Source organism: Platichthys flesus, chromosome 12, assembly GCF_949316205.1.
Source record: "Platichthys flesus chromosome 12, fPlaFle2.1, whole genome shotgun sequence".
NCBI lineage: Eukaryota > Metazoa > Chordata > Actinopteri > Pleuronectiformes > Pleuronectidae > Platichthys > Platichthys flesus.
In genome coordinates, this window is record NC_084956.1 from 13,769,123 (window position 1) to 13,796,314 (window position 27,192).

The following is a 27,192-nucleotide window of genomic DNA, read 5'->3' on the forward strand; positions in this document are numbered from 1 at the left end:
GGTTCTTCCCTGACCACATCCTTTACCCAAGTTTCGTGGTTTTCAAGTAGTTATGTGTAATCATGCTCACTAACAAACAAGCAAACAAATGCAGATGAAAACATAGCCTCCTTCGAGGAGGTAATCAGGGTAAGTTTAGGGATGTTAGGTTTAATTCAGGTAAAACATTTTCCAGGAGATGTGAAATCAAGTCATGCCGGTAAAAGTATTTTGTCCAACAAGTGACAGAGAGCCACTGAGAAATGGCCTCAGGAGAGGAATACAACTCGAGCGTCAAGCGGCAGGAGAGTGATAACATTCTTCTCCAACTCTTGCCTGTAACCTGCATTCAATTCTTCCCCTGAAAATCTCAGCGCTGAATGACAAGTCCAAATTGAAAAGAGGAAGTTTAAGCAGTTCGAATAATTAATTAAGCGCCGATGAAGCCGTGCTGTCCCTGAGCTGCCACACAGACTGGTGATTTTTCCTGAAATGTGTTACCGTGTCTCTTTTGTTTCCTCTCACGAGGGCATCATGGCGGTCACGCTCGGCCCTCTGTGAGTGACACGTCCAGACCTGCAGGACAGGAATCTGATTGTGGTGACGCTGTGCGGGGGCTGCAGACGACCTGGTCTGCTTGTTTGTAGGGCAAAGCCGCTCTTCCTCCCTCCTCATGTCATGTTTTTTGGAAACGTTACACCGGGGAATTAGAGCCGAGTACATTCATCTCACGAGTTGTGGCATCTATATTAGGGTGACAAATTTGTTCCTGTCACCTGATGAGGGACTGGGACCGCATGTCAAGACACAGGTAAAGTCAGGAAGACAGTGATTTGTGGGCGGGCGGCAAATCTCCTCCTCTCCTGCGTTCCCTTTCCTCAAAACACACACAGACACACACACACACACACGCAGCAACATGCTTAGATTTGTCATCTATTTTTAGACTTCGAGGGAAAGCAACATGAAAGTGAAGAATCGCACACTTGCTTTGGATCGTGCCAAAATGAACCCCCCACTCCTCCCCCCACCAAACAAACGACAAGTTGCATGTCCGCATTTTGATCGAAAGCGCCGTGATCACCCGCCGTCCTCTGGTAGTTGTTATTCCTCCGTCACTCCCCAGGTTACCTCTAGCGTTATTCCTCCTGGGCAGTTCTGTGCTCTCAGGCCAGATTACCACCACGGAGAGCCACAGATGTGCACAGAGCCGCCGATTCGATTTCAGATAGTGAAAATATCAGGGCATCCAGAGGGGGGAAACGCTTCAACGGCGACAGATTTCATTTATCTGAGGAGTGTGAGAGCGAGGATAACGGGGAGGGACGAAGTCGGCCATGTAATACAGTATGCTGCTGGGGAGCGTTGTTTATGCACAGGCGAGAGAGGAGAGGAGAAATGAGAGAACAAGAGGGTGGGGGGGCGTAGGTGGTAGATGGAGGCAGATAGTGTCTTGTGAATTTCATATTAAGATTTTATCATTCAGAGCATGTAGCTATAACAGAAGGCACCCAGCCTAGAAGCTGTATGCTGCCGCTCAATGTGCAGCCGCTCAATGTGCCCCCCCCCCCTGCTCCGCGAGGTGACTGAAGCACTTGTCCATATTGCGCTCGCATTATTTATATGTGCGCGGTGATAAATAATAAGCACCGAGCTTAATTAGAAATCAAAATATCAACAGATTATCACACGGCGCCGGAGACTGGAGCCGTGCGAGGGGACAAATTGGGCATCAGTCACACATGGTTCACTCTGAGTCACTGATTGACATGGTGACAGTGCGATGCCAGACGCTGAATGGGAAATGGAACTTTGTGTTTCCGCCCACGCAGCCAGACAACTTTCCGCCGGTTACCTTGGTGCCGGGGCTTGGGTGTCGTGCGTACCATGCACTCAGTGTCGAATTTTCATTAAGGCCACGCAGGCGACTGTTCCCGGGGAAATGCGTTGATCGGGGTCCTGGGGGGTGGGGGGGGGACCCGAGGAGCATCTACAAAGTGGAGCAGCGGTGCCTTGAAGCGAGCACGTTCAAAGGAGTCCACACCCAGCTCAGTGTTCTCCGGTCCCCAGGAGGGAGCGTGCTTTTTTAAGGGCACAGGCATGTGTACATTTCTAAGCTGCTCTGTAATTACCATATTCTGGTACGGCACACCTCAATGCCCCTGCATCAGACCGGCCTTCCTGTCCCTTTGTGTCGCTCTCTTTACTGTGGCCTTTCATTTTACACAGCTGAAACTTTTCTGGGGCCAGCCTTGTTGACCCGTCACCGCTCTGTCATTCCCAGCGCTCGTGGTACTCTACACACTGAAACGTCTGTATTTTACTGTATTTGTTTCCTTGACTTAAGAAATTCTTCATCACACTCCAAAAGCTTGACGCCCTTCACTTATATTGAAATCCAATGCTCCTTTTGCAGACACGCAAACGCATATTATCAACACCTCTAATTCTGTGAAAATTTAATTTACCAGACTGTTGATGTTTATCAGACATAATCAAAATAAATGTATTTTCCTATAATCTCTGTTCCCATTGAACGCATTTTAGTCCAAATTTTGAATTGATTTCATGGTCCTGGCTGTAATGGAAATGCCATTACCAGTTTGCCTGGGCATGTGTTTGTGTTTGTGTGTGAAACTACGCTTGTATATTGACCCACTCTGCGCTGTGGTGGGTGGTAGCAGGTGTGTGTGTGTGGTTGTGTGTGTGGGGGGCTGTGTGTGCGGAGATGCCTCCCAGCACCTTGTTAGACTGTCTGGGGTGCGGTGACTCAACCCCCGAGGAAGATGTATGGCAAGACAGGAACATGCGGGTACCAGGGGAGGAGATGGAGAGCCTCCGACCATTCTTTTTTTAATGACACTCTGATACTCAGCCCGAGGTCCAGTTGCAGCAACAGCTGCTTCGTTTTAAATAAAGCAAAAGCCCTTCTCCCAACAGGGACAGCGTCTCATATCTTAGCAAATGAAAACAGCTGTCCAAGCGCGGCCGGCTTTACACTGTGGCACACACAAGCAGTCAAAACAGACAGAAGTAGATGCCAATTACACCGAGTTAATTGCCTTTGAGCTTTTTTCATGGGAGTTCTCTAGTGCTCTGAGGAATCACACTATACCACTAACACACTCACCACCACCCTGCTTATATTCAATATAATATAATGCATAGGTAGGCCTATTGAGGCCTGCCGTAGTTTGCAGGAATAGTAAGGACATTTTCGATATTACTGGGAAAATATATTAGCATGCTGATTGAGGATTGTTCATGTGTTAATCTAGCCTATTTCTATTCATGTATCCATCAATTGTAAATCATTTTTAAAGACGATTCCAATTGGCCAACTATTTGTATCTCTAGCATTGCTTTAGTGTTTTTTTTACAAGCCCTTTCTCATCTTATTCTACAGAACAATGCCACATGCACTATCTCATGTGTTGAGACATTTCACCCCAGCCAATGTAGAAGGAGTGGCTGTGTACATTTGCAAATACTGTGCAAAGACCTGGCCAAGAATGACACAAAGATGCAGAAGCATTTAGTCAAGTGCCCAACGTTTCCTCAGGGCTCAAATCAGCCTTTGACAAAACAAAATGTTTATATTAATGTCTGTATATGACAAGGTAAATACGGTTAGTATGATTTACCCACAAAATGTCCAGTTTATTCACGTTAATTCCCGTTAATTCCCATGGAAAGTTTCCAACTTTGAATATTCCTGGAATTTTTGTAGGTAATCGCTGACAGCTCTGAACAGCAGATACTGAAACGTGACCTTGTGTTAAGATGTTCTTTAAACTAACGGTGTTGGAGTCATAAAAGTTCAGATAGTTGTTTACCATAAAATAATGAGGGTGCGGTGTGGTTTCAGTGCTCTCTAAATAGATTCCGAAAGCTGTTTATCTCAATAGTGACTATTATTTCCCCAAATGATACATTTTTTGTGATTTACTGTTGGGGTTTGTCGCCTCTGTTTTTCATAATAAGAGCCCAGCATATTAACTTCCAAGCAGGTCAGAGCCGCGTGACGTCCGGATGACTCGTGTTTCCTCATCTGCTTTTAATTATAAAACAGATTTTGTTTAATAGCCAAACTTTGCAGTAATGACAGGACTATATTTTGTAAGTGAACAAACGGCGCGGCAACCATCTGTGCTCAGTGGAATGCTCATTTCACCGGTGACAACATTTCAATAACATCCCGACACCTCTCTTCAAGCACCTGGTCCTGTTTGGTTCTGCTGTGACTACATATATTTTTTTATTTGATCGCTGACTGATGTTTTCTTGGCAGTGACTGTTTCTGAAGCCCAGTTGAATCGTTTGCAGAGAACATGCTGATGTTAATCCTCTTCAGTGAGGACACATTAGAGAACATCTTCATTCCATTTATTTTTTGCAGGTTTTTCAGGTTTTTCTTCTGACTTTCAATCACCTGAAGATAATCAGGATGTTTTCAACGAGATAAGACGGCACCGTGGTGCAGCGGGTAGCCCCACTGTCACCTAGCTTGCAGAAAGGCTCCAGTGTTGGACGGCTGCATGGTTTCTCTCCTCTTACTCTGGCTTCCTCCCACAGTCCAAAGATATGCAGATTGGGATTAGGTTAACTGGAGAATCGAAAAATCCCTTTTCCACTGGTCAAAAAACCCACTAACATTTGACTTCTGTCTACAATCAGCAGGCGAACGGTACGTTTGTGGCATGGAATATGACAAACCAGAAAAAACAAAACAAAGGCAAACTCTTCTGGCTGTTTACCAGCGTGTAGAAAACTGGCCTATACCTACCAATTTAGGTATGAAAGAGTTCTAAAGTGGATGTGAATGCTTGTTTATTTCTGGTTGTCACCTCTATGATGCGCTGGCAATCTCTCCGGGGTGTAGCCCAAAGCCCGTTGGGATCCCCACAGGATAAGCGGTGTAGATAATGGCCGGTTGGATGGATTTATATCTCCATTTATAAAACCAGTCAGTGATTGTTGGCCAGCTGAGCTGTGATGGTTCTAATTCCCCTCCATTGTCTCCCCGTCTTGCCGAAGTCTGTATCTGTGTGAGTCCATGATGTTAACAGCTTTGGCAGACCAGCAGCAGGAAGAGTGTGGGCGAAGGCCAGGGCGATACACTGAGCTGAACTCGCAGTCTTCCAGGCCCACACGCCTTCATTATTCAGTTGGAATCTATTGAGCATCTGGGACTAAATTATTCATCAACATTGACCTAGTTCCAGGGTGCTAAGTTAGATACTTGGATGTCATCAGGCGTTCTGATAGGAGCTGCTGCTGCAGTGTGATATGTGCCATGGGTAAACATTGTGTGTGTGTGTGTGTGTGTTTGCGTTCGGATCATAAAGCGTGCTCGTCACCATTCAGTTATCATAGACTGGCGTTTTGTATACTTTGTATATCGGAGCCTCTAGGTGGTTGGAGCTCAGTGTAAGACTAGGGAGGCATTCTTCATCCCATGTGTAACCATGAGCCATTTCTATTTGCTCCCCATCCTCTCCCTTCCTCCCTCATTCCCTCCCTCGCTCCCTCTCACTGGCACACTAATGATGTGTTGCTGCAAAAGTGAAGCTTAAGACAACAAACTCCTCCCAGTGAGTCTGTGCAGACTACGACGCCGCTCAGATCTGGACACTGGCAGGCCCCTATCAGTGAAAATCAGTGGCAGCATGAGAAATAATGGCACACAGTCTGAGCAGGAGCAGGAGCAGAATACTGATTCCTCCGCTGCTTTGAGCCACATTTGGAGCTGTGTCTTCAGGGGCCGCCGGTGCCAATTACAGGCAGGATATAAATAACATTCTCACCCATCCTATTGGCCTAAAGTGGAGTCTTGAGTATACCCCTTGATTTGATTTCTTCAGGATTATTATGAGATAATGGCAATAAAAAAAACATGAGAGCTAAGCCAAGAACAGTATGAGCAACCTTGTGGGAGTCGGAGATTTCTTTTTTTACTCTGCTCTGATATGGCTAATTATTTAGCTAAACACATGCGCCATTATCCTGATCTTTCCTAAGCACAGCGAGATCCCATTATCATACAGCGATTCGGAAAACCTGCTCTGCTGGTATAAAAGGTGATATAAGAACAGTATAATAGTATAGAAAACATAATAATAGATTACATTTTGTAAATGGGGTTTTATCGTTTTATTTTGTTCATTTGACAAAGATTGTCAGAAGGAGTCACGCAGACACATATCAGAATAAGTGATGAGGCGAGATTTTAGTGTAGTAGACAGGAAGGGCTTTTATGTGATGATGATAATGTGCAGCTAAGCATTTTTCTCTATTTATCTTGATTTTTCCAATCAAGCCAGAGTTTACTGGCTGATAACAGCACAGACTTTCTGGCATTCTGAAAAAAAAAGGATTGGGATTTACACCAGATCTTAATGAGCAACAGATTATAGACATTGAGCAAAATAGATCAATTTTTAATATTGTCACTGATCTGCAGTATATGGAAAACAAGAGCTCACATATGTCTGGACAAAAACAAGGCTCACGATAGGGAAAACAAAAATAAAAGTCGAAAGCTGAAAGAGAACAGCGAGCGTCCTCAGTGGAATACATTACCAGGACAGCGGAGGCATGCTCCAGATAAACCCTTCAGATGCCTTCAGTGTCCTCCTGACTTTCAGCTCGTCTCCATAGAGACGTGTTGTGTGCCAGGGAGCATTCATCAAATTAGAACAGAAAGAAAACAATGTGAAAACCAGCGGCGCACCGCAGAGACACGCCGACAGGTTATCACAGAGAAGGTGTCTCTTGCACTACAACGCTGGGGCCAGAGGCGCAGCACAGCATCCTCCCTGAAGAGCAGCGCCCCCCTGCCTCCCTCCCCCCTGCACAGCACCAGGATTAGGTGTTCGTGTGTGTGTGTGTGTGGGGGGGGGGGGGGTAGAAGCATTCGGGGTAGAAGTGTACAAATGCAGTGCATTACAGGAAAGCCACCTGCTTCAGTGCAATGGTTATTTAAGAGCAGCAGGGTTGTAGATTACCTGGTGTCCAGCCAGAATGGGACTGCTGACCAGGCTTCAGCGAGCACGCGCGGGCCGCGGCTCGGGCTGGACATCTCATTAAGGAGGAGCGTTATCAATCTACAGAGATCGAAGCCGCCATGACAGTGCTAAAGAAAGCACCGGGGCACCTTAGGCTGAGTCAGGTCGGAATTTCCTGCTCCACGTCCCCTTTGATGGTTCAATCAGTTCATGAGCCAAGGTCAGTCGATAGCTTTATTTCACTGAGGACACTCAGGTAAATTCTCCCCTGACACCTTAGTTATTTAAGAGACACTGTACTCAGAATCTTTAAGCTTTTTTTGTTTGTTTCATCCTACGCATTTTCTTTGTCCACTTTTTTTTGTTTGTGTGTGTATCGTCCCCCCAGCTGTCTCCCCAGGTTTCCTCAGCTCCTCTCGTTGCTCTCTGCAGCTGGGAGCTGAGGCAGATAAATGAGCTGTGTTGTGGTGTTCACTGTGGCTTCAGCGCTTTACCTTTAGATTAATGATGCTTTACAAGCCCCCGAGCCTTTGCTTCTTGCATGTTTGGAAGCACATTCAGAAAGTGAACTACAGGTACGTCTTGTTTATACCCTTATCTATCGCTCCATCTTTCTTGTGGGCATGAGGCTCATGCATCTGTAAGCCTTACTCCACCGAGCTAATGAACCCTCTCACAAAAATACACTACATTCAAGCAAAACTATGGAAATACCACTTGTTTAAGAAGGCTGGTATTTTTCTATTCTCCACTGCTACGTCAAAACCATCACAGGCAAACCCTGCGTTATTTAGGACATCTCCCTGAGAAAAGATCTCCAGAGATTTCAGAGTCCTCTTTCCCAGCATACCGGCCCAGCTACCTGTCAGTTTTCATCACAGTGGCTAAATTGCACGGTAAGCCCCTCGCATAGCTCGCATGGAATCGTCACGCGTGAAAAAGAAGCCAAGTGTTGCGGGAGGACACCATGAATTGGTAATGTTATTGGATTTCAACCAGGTCATGACCACATCAAAATGTTGACCTACACGCTAATCCAGGCAGGCGGGAGGAGGATGGGACTTTGAGGCGGCTTAACAGACACAGTCGAGCTGCAGGACCACACGCAGCATTTGTCCTTGGATGGCGAAATGACTATGTCATTATTTTATGGTGCTGTTATGACATTATAAATCACAGTTTCCATGTCGTTTGATTTGAAAGTCTCAATCTAGGTGCAATCCAACATTTATTTTGTTCCTCACAGTTATTGGTTCCGGCCGTATAATGACGATTTCTAAAGGTCAGACCTGACGGAATCTCATAAACTCAAACGGCATATCAATATTTACTCCTATGGCTTTCACTCAGACATTTGTCTCATAAACAAGTGGATTCAATATCTTTAATCATAAAAACAAGGATTCTCATGTACAGAGATAAACCAATTCCTTCCGTTTCATTATTGGATTTCGCTGATGTGATGGAGTTGAAGGCCGCACGCTGCAGCTTCCCAACCTGAATGAGGAGACAGAGGCGTCTAAATGTGAACGGGCATACGCCTTCGCTCAGGTTGTTCTGCCGGGAGTAAACCTATATCCACTGCACCCACATCCCCATCGCTTCCTCTCCACCTCCTCTTTCAAATAAATCTGAAGGACGCAGTCGAAGGGAGAGAGGCGAGGAGGGATGCTAGAGGTAGAGAGAGAACGATGAGTGGATGAGGTGGGAAGTACAGAGAGCGAGTATCGATTCCCTGATTCTCGTGGCTCTGCCAGTGAGCGCCGAGTGTCAAGATCTCCCGCCAGGAAAAACAAATCACAAGGCAGAAGTGATGGATGTGGCACTCCAGGATCCGGCGGTTTTGCCATCTGGACGGCCGACACTATATATCAGCCTCATGCACAGCAAATTAAATTTACATTTGGACGGCTTCCCCTGGCCTCACCCGGCACAGATGCACCAAAAACAGCCCTCCACCACAACTCCCTTAATGGGCTTGATCTATCATTTACAGGTCTTTTATGTAAAGACGATGCTGGACCATGTTCAGAATGTCAAAATGATTTTGCAGTCGCGATAGAATTGCATTATGCGCAGCCAAATGGATGTGAGGCAAAATGACATCACCCTTAATTTCCTTAGGATGAGTCAATACTAATCCAACTTGCAGAAGTATTTTGATGCGCAGTCAAACATCAGTAAAATAATAGCGCGAATTCCATAAGAGCAGAAATCCATTTTCATTTTTGAAACCTAATGCATTTCTTAGCCTCGTTATTATTTTGTGGCACAAACATACCCCAGAGTCTAAGATATTTAAGTACATTGAAGATTGTCAAGCGCGTATTTCGGGATTTATAAATATTAGCATAAATAGGATAAGTGGAGGAGCAAGGCTAAATATATAGCGGCAGGTTATTCTGCTTAGCGGAGCGCCATGACGGGGGGGGTGGGAGAAACTGACGCGGGCCCCAAAGAGGCTGCCATGCTTAAATGAAATGACCTTTAACGCAGAGCTGATCAAATGGCCTGAAGCAAGACTATAAAAGAACACTGCGGTATAATGTTTTACAGTGTGCTTTTTTTCCCCTTCCGCTCCTTTGTTTGCCCTTTCCCATTCACAGAGAGTGTAAAATGTATTGTGTTTGGCAGGTGAGGAAGTGCGATGAAATTGGCATGAGAGTAGACGTGCCGTTGAAATAATGAAGCGCGGTCTATACGCGTCATGGCTTCTTTTTTTTGTCAGATGCTTTTTTTGCAGAAGAGATATTTCTTTCACATTAAGGGCAAATAACATGAAATATTGATCTGAGCCCCCGCCCCTCCGCCCTTCGTCTCCTGGCCTCTTCTCCTCGCCTTTCACGGGTGGTTATCCTCTAAATGTCAGAGGTGCTTTAGCGACGGCTCCTAACAATCCCTTGAAGCGGCTATGCAAAGCCACACACTGCAGCACAAATTGAGCATGTGACTTGACAACAGCGCGATGAACTCCAGCCTCCTCCTGTGCCTCAATAATCAGATCTCATCTCTGTGAGTACGGTGATGCCCGGGAAGCGGCGCAACAGCTGCTCCGGCGCCAGGCGGCGTGTGGCCCCGAGTTGACAGATACATCCAGCAGCCAAACAGTAGAGCTGTCTGGATTCACATCTCATCTGCTCGCGCTCTCCTCAAACCTTAACTCCCTCTGGAAACACCACTGTTCTCTATCTAAAGCATGTCCCCTCCCTGACCTCTCTAACCGAGCGCCTTTCTCTTTTCAGACAACCGACGACTTTGTGGTGGCATCGGCCGAGTGCCCGAGCGACGACGAGGACATTGATCCCTGTGAGCCGAGCTCAGGTGGGTTAGGTTAGTCATCTCTTTTTTTATTCTACTTCTCTCTGGGTGTGTCAGTGTGTGTCCGTGTGTCGTAGCCCACCCCCACCAAGACACTCTAGACGAGCACACAGTGTTTGTATGAGCAGATTGGAGTTTTAGTTAAAGCTCGAGCTCTCCTCAGCCGCTGAGTTCCTCGTCTCTTGGCTTCATGATGCAGCGAGCTGGAGGCCCTCCATTAGTTCTGTCTGGGAAGCTTCCAATCTGCCAGAGCGAGCTTTTTACTTGTTCTTGTATTTCAGAGTCCTGGAGCGGCGAATTTAAATGCAGTAAAATTTTACATTCATTTATGACCGTAATATTCATGGGCTATTAATGGAAGCAGTTTAGCAGTCTACCTTATCTGGAAATACACTTTCTCGCTACTCATTCGATAAGATCAGCGCCGCTCTCCTATCTGTCGGCTACATGTGAAGCTGGAGCCAGCACCTGGTTAGCTGAGCTTAACATACAGACTGATAACAGCAGGAAACAGCCTGGTTCCACGCCAAATGTGCCAGCCACTACTAACGGTAAATTAACATTTATTTTGTCTTTGTTTAAACATTTTACATGAAACTATTCCTTATTTAAATGTCTATAAAACTACTTGACCTATGTAAAATGCTTTCTTGACTTGTGTACTTACATTATTCAACATTTTTCCATCAATTCTAAATTGTAGAGAAATCCACAATTATATGCAAAGTAGTAGGAATTTAAAATTAAGATTTTGGTCGCCTGATTCATAGCCGCCTAACCTGTGGCTTTTCCCACCTCTGCCATAACTCCCACAAAGGAAAAACGCAATTAGCCAGTCTGTTGTTTTCTAGTAATGGATCAGGATTATTCATTGTCCTTGGCTGTGTAATCTGAATAAAACTTTTAACCTTACTTGATCCATGATCCTTTTTCAGATAGATTTGCAATGGTGGTGAAGACAGCTCCCATGATGCCATGCTGCTTCACGACATCATCAAATTAGGTCTAGAGGCCAAAGTTGCATATTGTACATTAAGCTGAGACAAAAGCTGAGAGTAAAAAAAACTCCTCTGGGAGATCATAGGACTATTCCTGTGCTAGGTGGCTGCTCTAGTCACATTCTTCATGCTGAGCTTACTTAGCTTTATCTTAAGTATTCAGATATGAGCGCGTTATTAATCTTCTCCTCTAACTTTTACCAAGGAAGCACATTTCTCAAAATAATTACTTCAATGTGATAAAATGCACCTTTTTTTTTGTTCTTAGAAAACTTTAGTTTGTTGGCTTCCACCCACTGAGATTAAACTCAGAAAAGTTTTTTTATTTCTTGTTTTTTTTCAGAACAAATCCATTTCTGAGTCACATGACTAAAACTCCACTCTGCTTTAGGTGTTTTGTATGTGTCGGTGCAGTTGTTGATAATAAGCTTTATTTGCACACCTATTCTTCTTCATGGACATTTATCAATGCGCCCACACGGGTGTTTTGAGCGCGACTGAGAAGCCGCGAACGCGTACAGTTGTAATTATAAGGCCGGCATGACAGCACAGGATCAAGGAGGGTAAACCCAGAGAGCAGTGAGTGAAGGCTGATGTTGACACATGTACTTGTGTTTGTGTGTGTGTGTGTGTTTGTGTCCCTACTGTTGTTCATTAAGTTCTGCAGCAGGCAGTGGGAGTTCATCCCTTTGTTTTTCTCATCTACTATTATTCACGATATCTGCATGCAACAGCCCTCGGAGTTTATGATTGCGGCACATGTCAGCCGTTTCCCTTCATAAAACAAACATAAAAAGAAATCTATTTTGGTCCACAAGTTGTAACTGTGTGCTCAAGAGCCCTGATGAATTCAAAATGAAGAGGGTGCGCTTCTCGCCCCCCCCCCCCCCCCCCCCCCGCAAGTGTTTGAAAACGCCTCTGTTTTATCAGCTTCACTCCGACAAATTGGGATTGTAAATGTTTGTTCCCTTCAATGCCGCCAGACTTTTAATCTCTTACCTTGCCACACATGGAAGGCAATTAAGTCTAACCCCAGTGCCTGCCTATGAATAGAAGGATTTTCGAATGCATTCACAGGCGATGAGCGGCACAGAGAACAATTAAATCCAGACCCAAGGCCCCCCACTCCATCTTGATGTGCTATCGATCAGTATGTGGTCATAAAACCTTCACTAAATTAATGTCTGCCCCACGGCGAAGACTATCAACCTTCTCGTCTTTCTCCCTTCCTGTTCCTTTGGCCTTCCACCGGCAAGATGAGCTTTCGTTACTCCCTCTTCCTTTAACTCTCACCCTGCACGTTTGGGTGATATCCCCGTCGGGCAGCACCACAATAGGTGCGTCCAACGTGCATCTGCTAACTCTGTCAAACGCTATGAACAGGAGATTGGCGCGCAAACTCATTCACAACAGCAGCCTGCATAATGTTGTTTGTTTTTTTTTTTCGACAAGGGCATCTGCCAAAAACATCAGTCGTGAACCGCGCGATGCTCGGGGACACACAACCCCCGGTGCAGAGTGTCCCTCTCTTTCTGTGATCACTGAAGGGGATTTGACACCAGAGCTGCCGGCTCCCGCGGTGGCAGCTGTCTAACACCACATCCTGATTAATATCTACATTCAGAAGCGTTCACACGCGCTGCCAAGCCCTCAGCGCATCCCAGACGCTGCTCGCCGTGCCGCGCAGAGAACTGGAGCCACTGCTGCCCGTGTAGCCCTACTCTCTCAGGTTACCCTTCTGCCAGCTCCTTTTCTAATGACACCGACAATACATCATTTCACGTGCAACACCTTCGCGGTCGGTTCCGACTGCCAACTCAATAGCAGAGGCCAGATGTGCACACCTTTTGATATTGCTCTCTCTTTCTATCTCTTCCTCTCTCTCTCTCTCTCTATCTCCTCTCTCTCTCTCTCTTTTTCTCCTCTCTCCTCTCTCTTACTCTCTCCGCTCTCCTCTCTCCTCTGTCCTCTCTCTCAATCTCTCGTCCACTGGCTCCTGTATATACTGTAGGACAACGTTGGGTGCTTCCCAAGACGTGAGCTGTGAACGATACTACATTTCGTGAGTTATCTCTGGCTCAAGGTCAGCTCTAGATCGTCCTGTATATCACCGGAGTCTCATCCCACAGCCGCCCCTATCAGCCGCTGAGTGACATCAGTCGGGTAAACTTACTCATTGCCGCGCTGTATTTCTCTCAGCTCTGGAAACCATGGAAAGTCAGCGCTACCAGCAGAGCTTATCATCCGGCAAGGCTCAGATTAGATCATACTGCAGCAAATTGAATCCCCCCCCCCCCCCCCCAGCTCAGGAAACCAGAAAATAATATACAATCCCATGCTGCTGTAACACATCTGATCAGTAATAGAAGGTTGATTCGTGGAGTGTGCATATGGTACTCAGCATCTGAACGTCAATGTGTCACACGATCATCGATTAAACCGTTGAAGCCTGTTCAGAAATAGCTGATTAAAGTCAGGTGGAAATGTTCATATATATGGGTGATTGTGTGTGAATGGTTGTACAATCAGCTGGTGAGAATATAGAAGTGGTCTCGGCCCGGGGAAAATTGCCGGGCTAACGTTCCACCTAGAGGCCGGCCGGTGCTGATTTTCAAGTGCCAACCTCAGCTCGCGTGGTGAAAGTTAATGGAGCGTTTTTTTGCGGAGCAGCATAGGGTCAGACGGAACGGATATCTCTTACCTAGCTGCTTCATTTCACGGGGCATCATGCGGGCTGATGGAGGGCAGCTGCCGCACGCCGAGCCATATTCAAGGTTTCATCCCACGACTGCTTTTGTCCCTCGCCCTTCGTTTGTTTCTCCTCTGAGCGTTCTTGAGTTTAGTCCTTCACAGCTGTTCCAATATGGCCAAGTCCTGTTCGAAAATAAGAGTATTTCATGCTTTTATTTGGGATACCTCCTGTATAGTGAGAATTCATCTCAATCATCAAGAATATTCACATTGTACACAATTTCTCACAATATCAAACTATTCCTGCAGCCTAAATATTTACTTGTAAAAGTTTCAATTCAATTCAGCTTTATCTGTGTAGCAACATATCACAACATAGATTATCTCAATGCACTTGACATAGTGAGGTCGATACATAATTATATGATTATCAAGAAATCCAACTGTTCCCACAACTATCAAACACTTTGTTGACTGGAAAGAGAGAGAGAGAGAGAGAGAGAGAGAGAGAGAGAGAGAGAGAGAGAGAGAGAGAGAGAGAGAGAGAGAGAGAGAGAGAGAGAGAGAGAGACCAGGAGCAGTGGTTTAACCGTCATATTTGACTTGTAATGAAAATAAAATGAGTGGTACTTATAGATGTAGTGATGTTATTAATGATAGCAGCAGTCGTCAATAGTATTTGTGATGATGATAATAGTAATGGTTCTAGCTAAAGAGAGAGGAAACGTGTTGGGTAAATGCTCAAAGTATCAAACATCTTATTGATCTATGATGATAATCTGTATGAAATGGGCTTATATGATAGAAAATGTCCGTAAGGGAGAGTTCTCTTTTGAGCAAAAGCAGAGCGACAAATCCTCACAAAGCATTGGATGCATCTGGCAGATGTTTGTCTTTTATATGTTCACAACAAACCTTTCCCACCATTCCAGCTTCTTTAATAATGTAAGAGGCAGTCAAACAAAATAGATACTGGACTATGTCCACACCAGCAGCCTCACTGAGCATTTCGATAAATGCAGCCGTCCACATTTCACAAATAATCTCTCAGCGCCTTTATTCTCAGCTCCAGTTGCCCTTCACTATGGATCGCCCATAGGCAGGTTAAGGTTAATCATGTCTAGTTTCCACTTCTCTCCGCGCTCTCTCATCTTCTGCTATCCTCAAGCATTCCGCAGTGTCATTAGCAGCTACTAATGTGTTTGACATTTGTTTTAATAGGTTTAATTTATAGCTGGGGAAACAATACATAGAGTAAACCAATAAATCAAACGGCAAATGAATGCTCTCTTTAGCCCCGATGGCAACGGCTGGAATGCACTCGGCCAGGAGAAAAGGGGAAAAAAGGAAATTTGAGTAAATTATTGTTTTAAAAGTAGCTGCGAGATTAATGAAACATCAAGAGCACTGTGCTGGCTTAAGAGGTCACTGCCCACATTTAATAGGTTATTCAATCACACCCAGCTGGAGCTCCGTGTGTGTTCATAGCTCCCTTTGTTGAACACAGTGGCATGCACCCTGCCTGCCAACAGGCTGCTGCTGTACAAGAGATGGTATAACAAACGAAAAGCCCTCCTGAAGACCGGTTGCCCACTGAATGGGGTCAGAGCTCGCATTCATCACAACCAGTGATGACCTTCAAGCGAATAATGAAAAATGTTCCGCTGTGGCTGCCGCACACTTTGCCAAATTCTGCAGACAATCTTAAGGAACTCTGCCATTTTTGTTTTCCTGAACTCTTTCAGGGAGGATTATTCCGTCCAAGTCTTCTCTCTACACCCTATTTTAAATGAAGCGCGTTCTGAGAGGAAACAGGATTTCACGCTCACTGTCACTCTTTCTCTTTACTGATCCAGCCATATTTATACTTTCAATTATTTATTTATTTTTTACGACCACACATCTTCTGCGTGTGCTGACATTGATGCAAACACAATGTGTCTGATGATCAGTCTAAGTGGGGCATGAAAGACTTTGCTCACCCGAGAAAAGAAAAGACGCTAAACCAAAGGTCCTTCATGATAAAATTAGAAGTAAAGTACAGCTTGGAACTATTGCCCAGCAAGTCACATTAGAACAATCAATCAACCGCTTTTTAAAGATCTACACATTTTTTTCCAACTGACTCCCCCCTCTGGCAGCTTTGGGAAAGATGTCTGGTCTGTGCACTGATGTTAAATCTCACAATACATAATGTCCACTATTATGTTGTGAGGACAAGAAATAGTCTCCATTTAAATAGTAGTAAGTGCTTTTTAAAAATGCATAATATAACAAACTATATGTTCCCAAAACTCTTAATAGGTTATATTTTTTCCCACAGACAAAGAGCCTTAAAAGAGATATAATAATAACAGCAAAGTGCATTCATACCACATTTAATAACATTTCAATGTCCGTGTTTGGAAGTCGGCGTAACTGCTCAGGCAAGAATCTCAGCCTTGTCTGTGTTTGTACAAAATATCTCATAAATGCATGGACATATTTTTTACCAAACTTGGTGGAGATATTACTTTAGAGGGTATCTCCAGATGAATACCTTTTTGAGACAATCAGTCAACAAACAAGGCCCAAAGAATACTTTATGTCAGAAAAGCATTCTGCATCAAATGATATGATACAAATAATTAAGTCAGGAAAAGACCTCATTTCATGGTGTCTTTGTATCTTACTGGTGAAATAATTGTGAATTATTTCACCAGTATGATTAGAGACAAGATGTAACTATTTGTCGCTATATGGTATAACTGTAACTTTCATAATGACATCATGATGTAATGTCATTATTACAGATTGAACTAGCTGTTGCCTGATCAGAGTATATACAACATGCGTATCTATGGGTATGTATCACCCCGCAGTCTTCATCTACCTGCAGCATTGGTGTGGTCTTGTCGAGCTGCCTCTCTATAAGCCCTCTGTTAATGTAACAAGCACGGACCCGAAGAGCACGTAGCCCGACTCCTCAATCTAATCAAGAGATGAACTCCGGAATCGTGGCGTTCAAGCTGAGTAAGCTTCACCCTCTCCTTTCATCTCGCCTCTTTTAGTGGAACCCCTCTGGGCAAAGACTTGATCTGCACCGTACCTTTTTACTGGGCTTAATCCACCACCTTTTAATCTTTCTCACTTGGACCTCATTCCGTGCTCTCGCAGCTCTCTGTTCATCCTCCACCATCAGCAGGAGCAGTGCCACTTCAGACTCACACATGCGCATGCTGTCATCAGGCACACTGCCAGCATGTCACAAGTACAGGATGGCTTGTGTCACTTCTTGACGACACTCGGATAATTAAAGAGGGAAGAGGGATTTAATAAGTGTTTTGGCCCTGCTGCAGTTGGTACAGTGACCTGTCTGCAGACTGAGCCCCGACTCTGTGATGGCTCAGACAGCTTGTGATTATGGGTGGATATGTGCAGTGAGAAGATGGTATAACACTAATCTGGCTGAATAACAGCAATGTGTCATTGAGCATGTCGACTAAGCCTGGGTCGCTCGGGAGGCATCGCCACACCAAACCTCCTTCAGCTCCAAAAGATGCATGATTAGAGAGGCGGTGGTCTAGTGGTAGAAACTTGGACTATGGGCAGAGAAGGTCTCTGGTTCGTCTCTGGTTCGACTCCACGGAGAGACAACAAAAGACGAACCTGTCCAAAAATCCAAGAGACTCCCTACCCTGTCTAGTGCCCCTGAGCAAGGCACCTTACTCCCCCAACATCTGCTCCCCAAGCGCCGTACATAGTCGCTCACTGCTCTGTGTGTCCTGCACCACATGGGTCAAAAGCAGAAGTTAAATTTCCCTACCTGCATGAGTGTGCCTTTGCATGTCTGTGCATGTGTTTGGAACTAATAAATGGATCCTAATCTTCTCTGGATCTGATGCACTGCATGTTTATCAGCTGCAGCCGGTTGCAGGGGGTGATCATGTTAACAATCTTCTTTTATCACCATCTTACTGACTTCACATCAATTGTGGGTTTTTTCTGATTGATAAAGGGGAAACAGGGTGTTGCCATGGTGCATCAATCAGCCATTGTCCATGTGTTCCGTACACAGCTCTCTCGACCTTTTACCACCACCAGTTAATGAAAGGTCAAGCCAACTCTGTCCATTAAATATATCCTGAGTAGTCTTGGTTCCTCCATCAACACCTAACAAGCCTTCACACGCACACCTGAAGTTGCAACCCCCTCTCTCATTCATCCATGGACCCCGTCAACCTGCTCACCCCGTTGCAAATTACCAAACAAATGAACCTTCTCGCCGGAGACAAATGAGGAGAAGTAGTCTTTGAAGAGAACCATTTATTCAAATCCAGCCTGACAGTGTGAAATCTCTGATCCCATTCCTCTCCTCGGGTGCACCTGGCAGAGAACAAGTCAGGAGAAAATAAAAGGGGAATCACATCCGCCATTGCACATGCAGGTTTTTTTTTATATATATATAAGTATATATATTTTTTAATGACAAGTTCCATTGCACCAGTGCTAATATCTGAGGCAGTCATGTATCCATGGTGGAATTTAGAGAAGAGATGCTATCGAACCCTGGAGTAACCAGAACACCGAGGCAAAACCAGTCACAGAGGTGACCACACTCTTCACTGCCTCTCTGTATGGAAAATGAAATTCCTGCTCAGGCTGATTTCATTTTCTTCCCTAACATCTACGTTTTGGGTCATGGTCACATAGACGATCATCTGTAGCTCTTTGTTCATGTTTTTTTTCATGTGCATTTCTCCCGGTGAAAGCAAATGATTTGTGACTAAAGGGGCGAAATATGAACTGTTGTCCTTGCGAACGAAACAGCAAGGACTTTACAATGCTCTGGATGTGATACTGTAATTTAAGTCTCGCTCTGGGATGAGTCGTAGGAAAGGAGGAAATTATTTTGGCAGCCTTTACGCAACGGCAATCATTCAAAAGTTAACCCCCCCTGAGTTTACCTCCATTGCCTCGCAAGTGCACCCCCGCTATGCTGCCATGAAGCCAGGCGCCACTTTAAGGTCATTTTCCCCCACGTATAATTTTACCATTGGGTACGCTCAGGTAGAGCGCATAAGAGCAGCCATCATTTTAAACACTTGTTTCAGGCGCTATTTCTCTCTCAGTTTATGTGCCTCCATTCTGAGGTGATGGACTGCTAATGAACTGAGAGGCGGATGCATTTTGACTGAGTTCGTATGAGGCTTTCTCGGAGGCCCCCTGCCTTCTGCCATATTACTTTGCTGGAGACCAACTCGAGGGTGCAGGGGGGTGCAGGGGTGCACAGACAGGCTTATGGGTGGCAAATGAGCCGCATCACCAAGTGCATCATGTAAACTTAGGGGATACAAAACAGCCCAGCCTGCTATTAGCTGGCTACTTGAGGCAGTGTTGAGACGCGATGCAAACTACTGAGCTGTGATGAATACTAATGATTTTGGAAAAAAAAAACATGGCGTGTCAGCCCCACGTCAGCTGAAGTGTTAATTCACCTAATGAAAGAAGAATCTGTTTGATTTAGGGTTGCCCCAAAGTCTCTGTCTGAATGGAGCCTATGGGGAGCCAATCAACAGAAACAGGCAACAGGAAATAACAAAGCCCACAGCTTGACATGTTAGATCACTGATGGAAGAACAGTGCCCCATGGCTCACCCCTGATAAAGCAGACCGAGACCACCTGCCTCCGGAACTCTTCCAACTCTGTCACCTCGCTGTGGGAGCCAGCCGAGGTCTCATATACAACCCTCAGCTGCCACATCCAGAGCTCCCAACCTCCATCACCCTGTGCATGTTATCTACACTCTCAACTTTTTGACCCCGAACAGAGGATAGATACCAAATATGAAAGCAACTCGCCGGTAATGCATGAGCAGCGGCTTGCTGGGGAAGAGCCATGTCAACCAGCAGCCTACAAGGCAAGAGCATTCTTCACACCTGTCTGCAAGGATAAGTGGGCTTGTCACGAGCAGAGCTAATCTGTTTCAACGCTCAGTCACACTCAATCCCCCTGTGGTACTCTGTGCTTGTCCTTGAATGTCTACTGGCATTGGGAGCACACTCGGGCCGCTGATCACTCTAACCGCGGTGGAAAACGTCAATGAGCGGCCGTGGTGTCTCCTCTCCTGGCAGACAGCCCGGACATCTTTACAGTTTACACCTTCCTGTGCCCTTTAGTCTTTAGCCGTGAACGAGATCTCATCCAAATTAGACAATCGGGCCATCTGTGTGGGTCATTAGCAAATATTACACCATGCAATGCGATGTTTGTCTGAGCATCAGGCTGTCACTCAAGAGGAGATATGAATGCAATCAAAAATGAGCTGTATCTCTGAAACCATAAACAACGAGTGAGACAACAGAGATGACAATGGAGAGAGCTATCAGAGAACTGAGGAGGGTTATCTCACAACTTGGACAGCGTTCAGAATATTAGGTGGGCAGAGTGACTCCCAAAAGTGCTGCATGTGCTCAGATCTACTGAGTATTAAGGTAGTTAATAAAAAAAAATGGTTTACTGTAGTACAATCATAACGATATCTATATTATTGGGAAAATTGTGTGAGGTGAAGTTCAAACAGAGGGGGGGAGGTGGCGAAGTTTTAGATTTTTAGATTTCAACTGGCAATGGCATTCCCTCTCATATTCCGTTGAAAAATACAAGAACTGTCTTGTAGGTTACAGTATATGTGATTCACACCAAATTGGAAAAAATATGCAAAACCAGAACCACAAGCATGTCTTATGTTCATCATTGAGACAGCCATACAACTGTAGTGTAGGATCTGCTGCATCATCTTTATTCTGCACAACCTTTTCCTAGAACGCAAACAAGAACTTCCGTCTTTGCTCAGGCACAGAGAAGTTAGTCCGTCGTGAAAAAAGAATGTGATAAGATAGGACAAGGTGATTATGACAAACTTCAATAGCAGCAATATTTTGTTTATCATGTCTTGTCCTTTTGATGTGAGTTCTTTGCTGCTGATACGGGGTTATAGCCCAGAAACAGAGTTCCTAGTGTGGAAATGATCCTCTGACTGACCAAGATCAAAAGAATTTAATAATGAAGAGACAATGTCGTGGTTTCTGGTTTAGAGAGAAATCTCTTCTTTTCCTTTTAAACTGGTTCAATATCAAAGCTGCAGAATGCAATTATTTTTCTAAAATGAAATAAAAAAAGAAGTGCGAAAAAGTGGGGCAGCAAAATGGGCCAGGTTCAATAAATATGAATTACCTTTTTTATTGAAATCTAAAAATGATGGTACCTGTCATTGTGAATGAAAAATGGTATGATGCCGAGAACCCATGACTTGTTCACATGACTATTCATATGAATACTGTACTAACTGTTAATGCATATGCCATTAGGCTCTGTTCATTTGCTCATATAGCCATGTCCAGCCCTATGTTTCAATATATAATGCGTGCTTCTCTGTGTGCTGGGGAGTGTAGCCTTGCCCGCTGAATGTCACTTAAACTGATGGTTCATAAAAGCTTTAATGTTGTACTGAATACTAAGTGCTGTAGCTCCATGACCCCCCTGCAATAGCCAGAGAAAGGAAAGTAGAATTAAAAGAAAAATCAATCTCTTAATATCCTCACAGAATTTAATGTAGCCTACTTTTGTAGCCTTTAACTCGTATTTTACCTCAGTCTCAAAGACTTGTACTACAAGCCTCAGCCTGAGAATGAAAAGGTGTTCAATAAATGAACACAATTAACTATAACAAATTTTTAAAATGTTAAATACATACAGTATTAACATAAATCGGGCGTGTTATACACATACAAATTCAGAATTTAAATTTGTGTCTCGAAAAAGTTTACAACCTCTAATGATAAGAAAACACATAGCTGTCCTCAGACCATTGATTGCTGTGGCTCCTCCTTTCAGCCTCTGTCTGAAACATTTGATTATAGCTTCTGTCTCTTTAAGGACCCCCCTCAGCCCGTCCTGCAGATGTCAGAAATGTTGGTTTTTACTTTCCCTGGATTTGTTAGTGTGTGACGTGACACATAAGGATTCCATGGACATATGGAACTAGCAATGAGGCGTTCAGGAGCTGTGCAGAAGAGGAGCTCTCTTAACATAATTGTACAAACCTCTACAATAAACTACAGGAAAGAAAAACTGGATAAAAAGCATGTCGCATTTATAAAAATATAAAAGCCTCAGATCATCAAAAAACATGACAAAAGTAGGAAGTGCATATTACCCATCATGCTTTACATGTGGACTGTAAATAACCTCAGGTGACCTCAATGACCTCAGGCTAGTATCAAGTATATTCTTGAATGAACAGTTCCAGTGTTCGAGTGTTCTTTAGCCAAGTCAAGTTAATAGAATTATACAAAGCTAATATAGCAGTCTTGCTAGCTCACACACTTTTCCCGCAGTAAAGCTAAACTTTAATATGTTACACAATATATATCACATATTAAACTAAGTGCTGCCGTATTGTGCCCTTAAATGGTCCCCACTTTCTGCATTTACCATGCTAACAGGCTTTACCAATTAATCATGCATCAGCATTTGATCTTCAAAGTAGGATCTCTAATATTAATAGTATGAACATATAGTAGCCTACAAAGCCTACAGAAGGAATAAACATGTAAACAACAATATTTCCAGACTGTGCTAGACGCCACCTGAGGTCATTTGCAGGGAATAACAAGGGCGTTGACTCCGTGGCAGCAGCAAAGTGAAATACTGCAAATCTTGTTCAATGTGTTTAATGTAGCTGTCCCGTCAACAAAGAGATACTAATTCAGACCTAGATCTCAGCACAGTTTCGTTTTTTTACTGTTTGTTTGTCCGGCGTAAAAAAAAAATGCAAATCAAAGCACAAAATATTCTCACGTCAATGGAACTGTGATCTGAACGAAGCTGTAAATCCCTCCAGTATTCTGTGCCCCAATCCGGTGGAACCAGGGTGCTTTCATTTCCAAATGTTACTGTTGCGTGTTTGGATTTCTCAAAAAGCAACAAAGAGAGCTTAAGCGGAAATGATGACTCCTACAAAAACACACAGAGCGATGTGCCAGGAGGACTGAACAATATCAGGGGGGCTGATGTGTTTCCAGAATGTGCTCTGTTGAATGGTACCGTTTCAGCACAGAAGTGGGGACAGCCTTTGGCAAAATCTGCTGAGTCAATTGAAGAATTGTCTCTCCCTGAAAGATTTATTTTTCACAGACGCTTGAGTTTATAGCGAATGTCGTGAACGTGGCGTATCCATTCATGACTGTACGACATGCAATGAGCAGTGAACTTTTAACGGTCTTCTTCTCAGCTTCAGCAAATCTCTTTATCCCACAGCTCCTCATCTCCCGAATATGAACAATACACCTCAATGAGGCATCATCGAGATAGTGTTACGCAAAAGTTGTAATGGTGAAAGGCAGCAGATTAGAGAGGTATAATGACATGTACTTATGGCAAAATCAAAAAAAAAGAAGATTTATTGAAAATCCCAATGATACTTCAGTTTCATCAGGCTGCTGTAGGATTGACTTCTTGGCGTTTCCTCTTAAATCTCAGTTTTTGACTGTTAGAAGATGCGAAGTACAATCTTCAAGAGATTTAAAAGAAATTCTCCAGTTAGTTTTGTGTGCCTTATTTGACTGAGAATAAGATCTGACAGTTTTAGCTGACATTTAATCGACCAGGATTTACTACTTTGTATTAATTAATTTAAGTAAGTCAGACAGAATTTGACTGGGGCCCTTGAGTCCTCACTTGTGTATGAGATTTCATTTTTTATCATTAATGTTCAACGTTGTTGGTTTTGGTGCGTCCTCGTGAATGGGTTTCTATGAAGCTGGAAATCAATTTTCCTTTAGCTTCAACAAGCCTCAGGGATGGTGTCTGAACTATCATTCAGTTTTACACAGTGATATTGATCCACACATGCATTCACTCACGACCATAAATCTGGCTACACTAATAATGACAAAATGTAGAAATTGCTGGGTGTAGTACATTTGTGCTGACCATATCTCTATCTCTCTTGCAGCCAATCCCACGGGTTCTGCACCGAGGAACCCAGGCACATCGGAGGTCTTCAGGGAGTCCAGCAGCACGACGGGGATGGTGGTCGGCATCGTGGCGGCGGCGGCGCTGTGCATTCTCATCCTGCTCTACGCCATGTACAAATACCGGAACAGAGATGAAGGCTCATACCACGTAGACGAGAGCCGCAACTACATCAGTAATTCGGCGCAGTCCAACGGCACCGTAGTCAAAGAGAAGCCAGTCAACACTGCAAAGACCTCGGGCAAGAATAAGAAGAACAAGGACAAGGAGTACTACGTGTGATTGTCCAAACTCTGGTCCCTGCCAGGCCGACTTAAAACGTTTATCAAAAAGACAAATCAGGACATCAACATGTGTACAGTATAATAACAAAGATGAACATTATTTAGTCATTTTTCCTAAAAGACGATGCTCTGAAAAGTAAATATGAAAAATGAAAAAATAACTTTCTTTAGACTCAAGCACTGGCGATAGAAAACATATACAGTCCAGAGAGAGAAAGACGGAAACATGGCTCTGGCGACCAGTTGAAGAAGAACTGAACACATATCTAACATGTCAACCGAACAACATTAACCCACCTGTGACTCGTCTCCTTGGCCAGGACGATGTGAGCTAACTCCCTTGTTTCGGGTGAACAAGGGGGGGCAGAGGTCCACGGGTGACGAGACAGGTTCAGCATTACGAACTCAATGTTATCATTTACATTGCCTGTGTTTGTGTGGTTGAGACTTTTTCTACAGAAAATTACACAAAGCTCAAATGAATACATACATAAACGCTCCAAATATTTAATGTGGGTGGAGGAGTAAAAAAAAAAATCTGGTGACGGTGGTGAACTCGGACAGAAAAAAATTCCCCTGATTGACGCCTGTGGAATCAGGACTCAACGAACAGGAGCTGACGGCCGGCAAAGACCTAACACCTGCCTGACAAGGCTGCCGCAGCATGACCTCGGTGGTGGGGGGGCAGTTTCTCTGGAAAGACTATGATTTTAAAGAAGAATATGTCCATTGTGCCAGTACGAAATCTGGAGGCCTTCATCTTCACGTCATGTGAACTCAAAGGGGAGCGTTTCCTCAGAGTGCCGGGGGCGTCTGGACGAGTGTCAATCGGAAGCCATGCACGCAAAATTATCTTATTACAGTACATATGTTTATATACAGTACAACCACATCTATATGTGCTTTCTGGACTGTGACAAAGTGGTGTTTTATAGCCTGTTGTATAGATGATGCAAACTATAACTGCTCCTCTACCATTTTGGAATAAAAGAGAAAAAAAGGACAAAAAGAAGACATAAGTGTTATTAAGTGTTGCTAGTCATAGAAGATTTTATGAAGACATCTGCATTTTATTTTTTCTCAGTTGAATAACAATGATTTGATTTCCCCTTGTTTTTACATGTGTTCCAAAACCAATTTTTATACAAATGCCAACCAGACACAGACGATCCCGTACCAGTAGTAGCTGAACCGTTACCCCACAAACTGCAAAAGGCGTGACATGACGACTTATGTGGATCTGTTAAGGATTCCAGTTGAATCACTGCCTTCCTCCTCAATCATGACTTACACGAGTGAGAATGAAGACCGAGCATATGAGTGATGATGATGATGATGATGATGATGGATGATGACAACGATTAATATAAATTAACTTGCTGTGTGTGTTTCCAAGTGGTATTACAGGATTGTCTGACGTGTGCTTGGGCTGACGAGAAACCAGAGGAGGGAGCTCCAATCTGTCTCCATTTCAGCTGTTCTGTGTTTGTTCTGTCATTCTGTCCATCAGTTCTGCTTTCCAGAGACCTGTACTTTGAATGACTATGAGGAACATGACCTTGAACTATAAATGATGATTATAAATTCTCTTTGTTTGCTCCTTTTTAATTTCCTCTGGCTTTTACGGTCGACTGTACCTCTAACTTCTTGTACTCCGCATAAAAATTATTATAAAAAAACAAAAACTAGTTTTCACAATCAAATAAATAAAATATTGCCTAAGTGAACTTCAACCGGTCTACTGACAACATGTTTCCGAGCAACATGCGGGTTTTATGAATTTTATTTATCCTCATACTGGGTCACGATGGAAAATCTGAACTAGCAATAATATACCCTGAGCCTACATCCATACTAACACATTTTCTTTTGAAACAATCTCCACCCCCACCCCCTCACCCTTGAGCATTTTAGCTCTGCATCAATAATAATCCCTCTCCATGTTTATGCACCTGAAAACATACATCACGTGACCATTCACATACAACAGGGATGAGCGTGCCGGTGTAAACAGAAGGTAAATACTAAAGTGGTTCTACTCTGCAGTGGGTTGCTGATTCATAGAAAATACTACAAATGTGAATGGTGAAAACTAAGAGCGGGGATTTCTTTTCTTGGCCCGACGATGAGGTGGAACTGTTACTGTTGGTGTCGCTGGTAATGTCTCGTTTTTTTCGCGTCCATACCAAAGTCATGTAGAACCGTCCAAGTGATGCTTTTAAAACTAAAACATAGAAGTGTTGATGTAGCCTGAGTCACAAAAACAGACTGAGACAAACATTGGAACTGAGTCTACTCTCTTCTGTAACATCTAACCACTGCATTCATTCATGTGTTATGTTATTTCCTCAAACAAATGGAAGAGCTTTGACTGATTCCTGAAATCTAAAACAGTTTTTCCCCTTTATTTACTCATATGAGCTTGTTAAAATGAGATTAAAGAATGTACATTTTTAAAACATCTTCATTTATACACATGTTTAGGGACATTGCTGGCTCTGCGTTTGTTGCTTTTACACACAGCTGTCCTCAAATTGCAGACAGGTCTCCAGGCAGCATGTAGGTTTTTTTATCTCTAGATAAACTGTGTGTGCCCCATCAGATAAGACGCTGTCTGGCTAAATTAACTTTTAGCACTAAACTATTACTTGACTTTAAATTGAAGTCGCAATCTCTGAACCTCTCACTGGAAAATCTACCCTCCGAAAAAAGATCGCGTCTGACTAACGACCGGATGAGGTACATGACACTGAAGCATCACTCAGCGCAGGCAGCCCATCTCCACACTGGTGCTAATAGAAACACAGGTGGAGGAAGGTGGTGCTTGAACTTTGGGTCTACTAAAGCCCACTTCAGCTGAAGTTTTACATCTGTACTTTTTAGAAAGAGGAGGCGAT

At 44.0% G+C, this 27,192-nt stretch overlaps 1 protein-coding gene across 1 annotated transcript in view; it reads left to right on the plus strand.

The window, feature by feature from the left end:
- Positions 1–25,884, plus strand: part of LOC133966586 (neurexin-1a-like) — a 294,707-nt gene extending 268,823 nt beyond the window's left edge. Inside the window, 2 exon segments of the mRNA XM_062401563.1 lie at positions 10,229–10,307; positions 23,992–25,884. Of these exon segments, the coding sequence (XP_062257547.1) occupies positions 10,229–10,307; positions 23,992–24,293 (381 nt within the window). The 3' untranslated portion in view covers positions 24,294–25,884.
- The last annotated feature ends 1,308 nt before the right edge of the window (positions 25,885–27,192 follow it).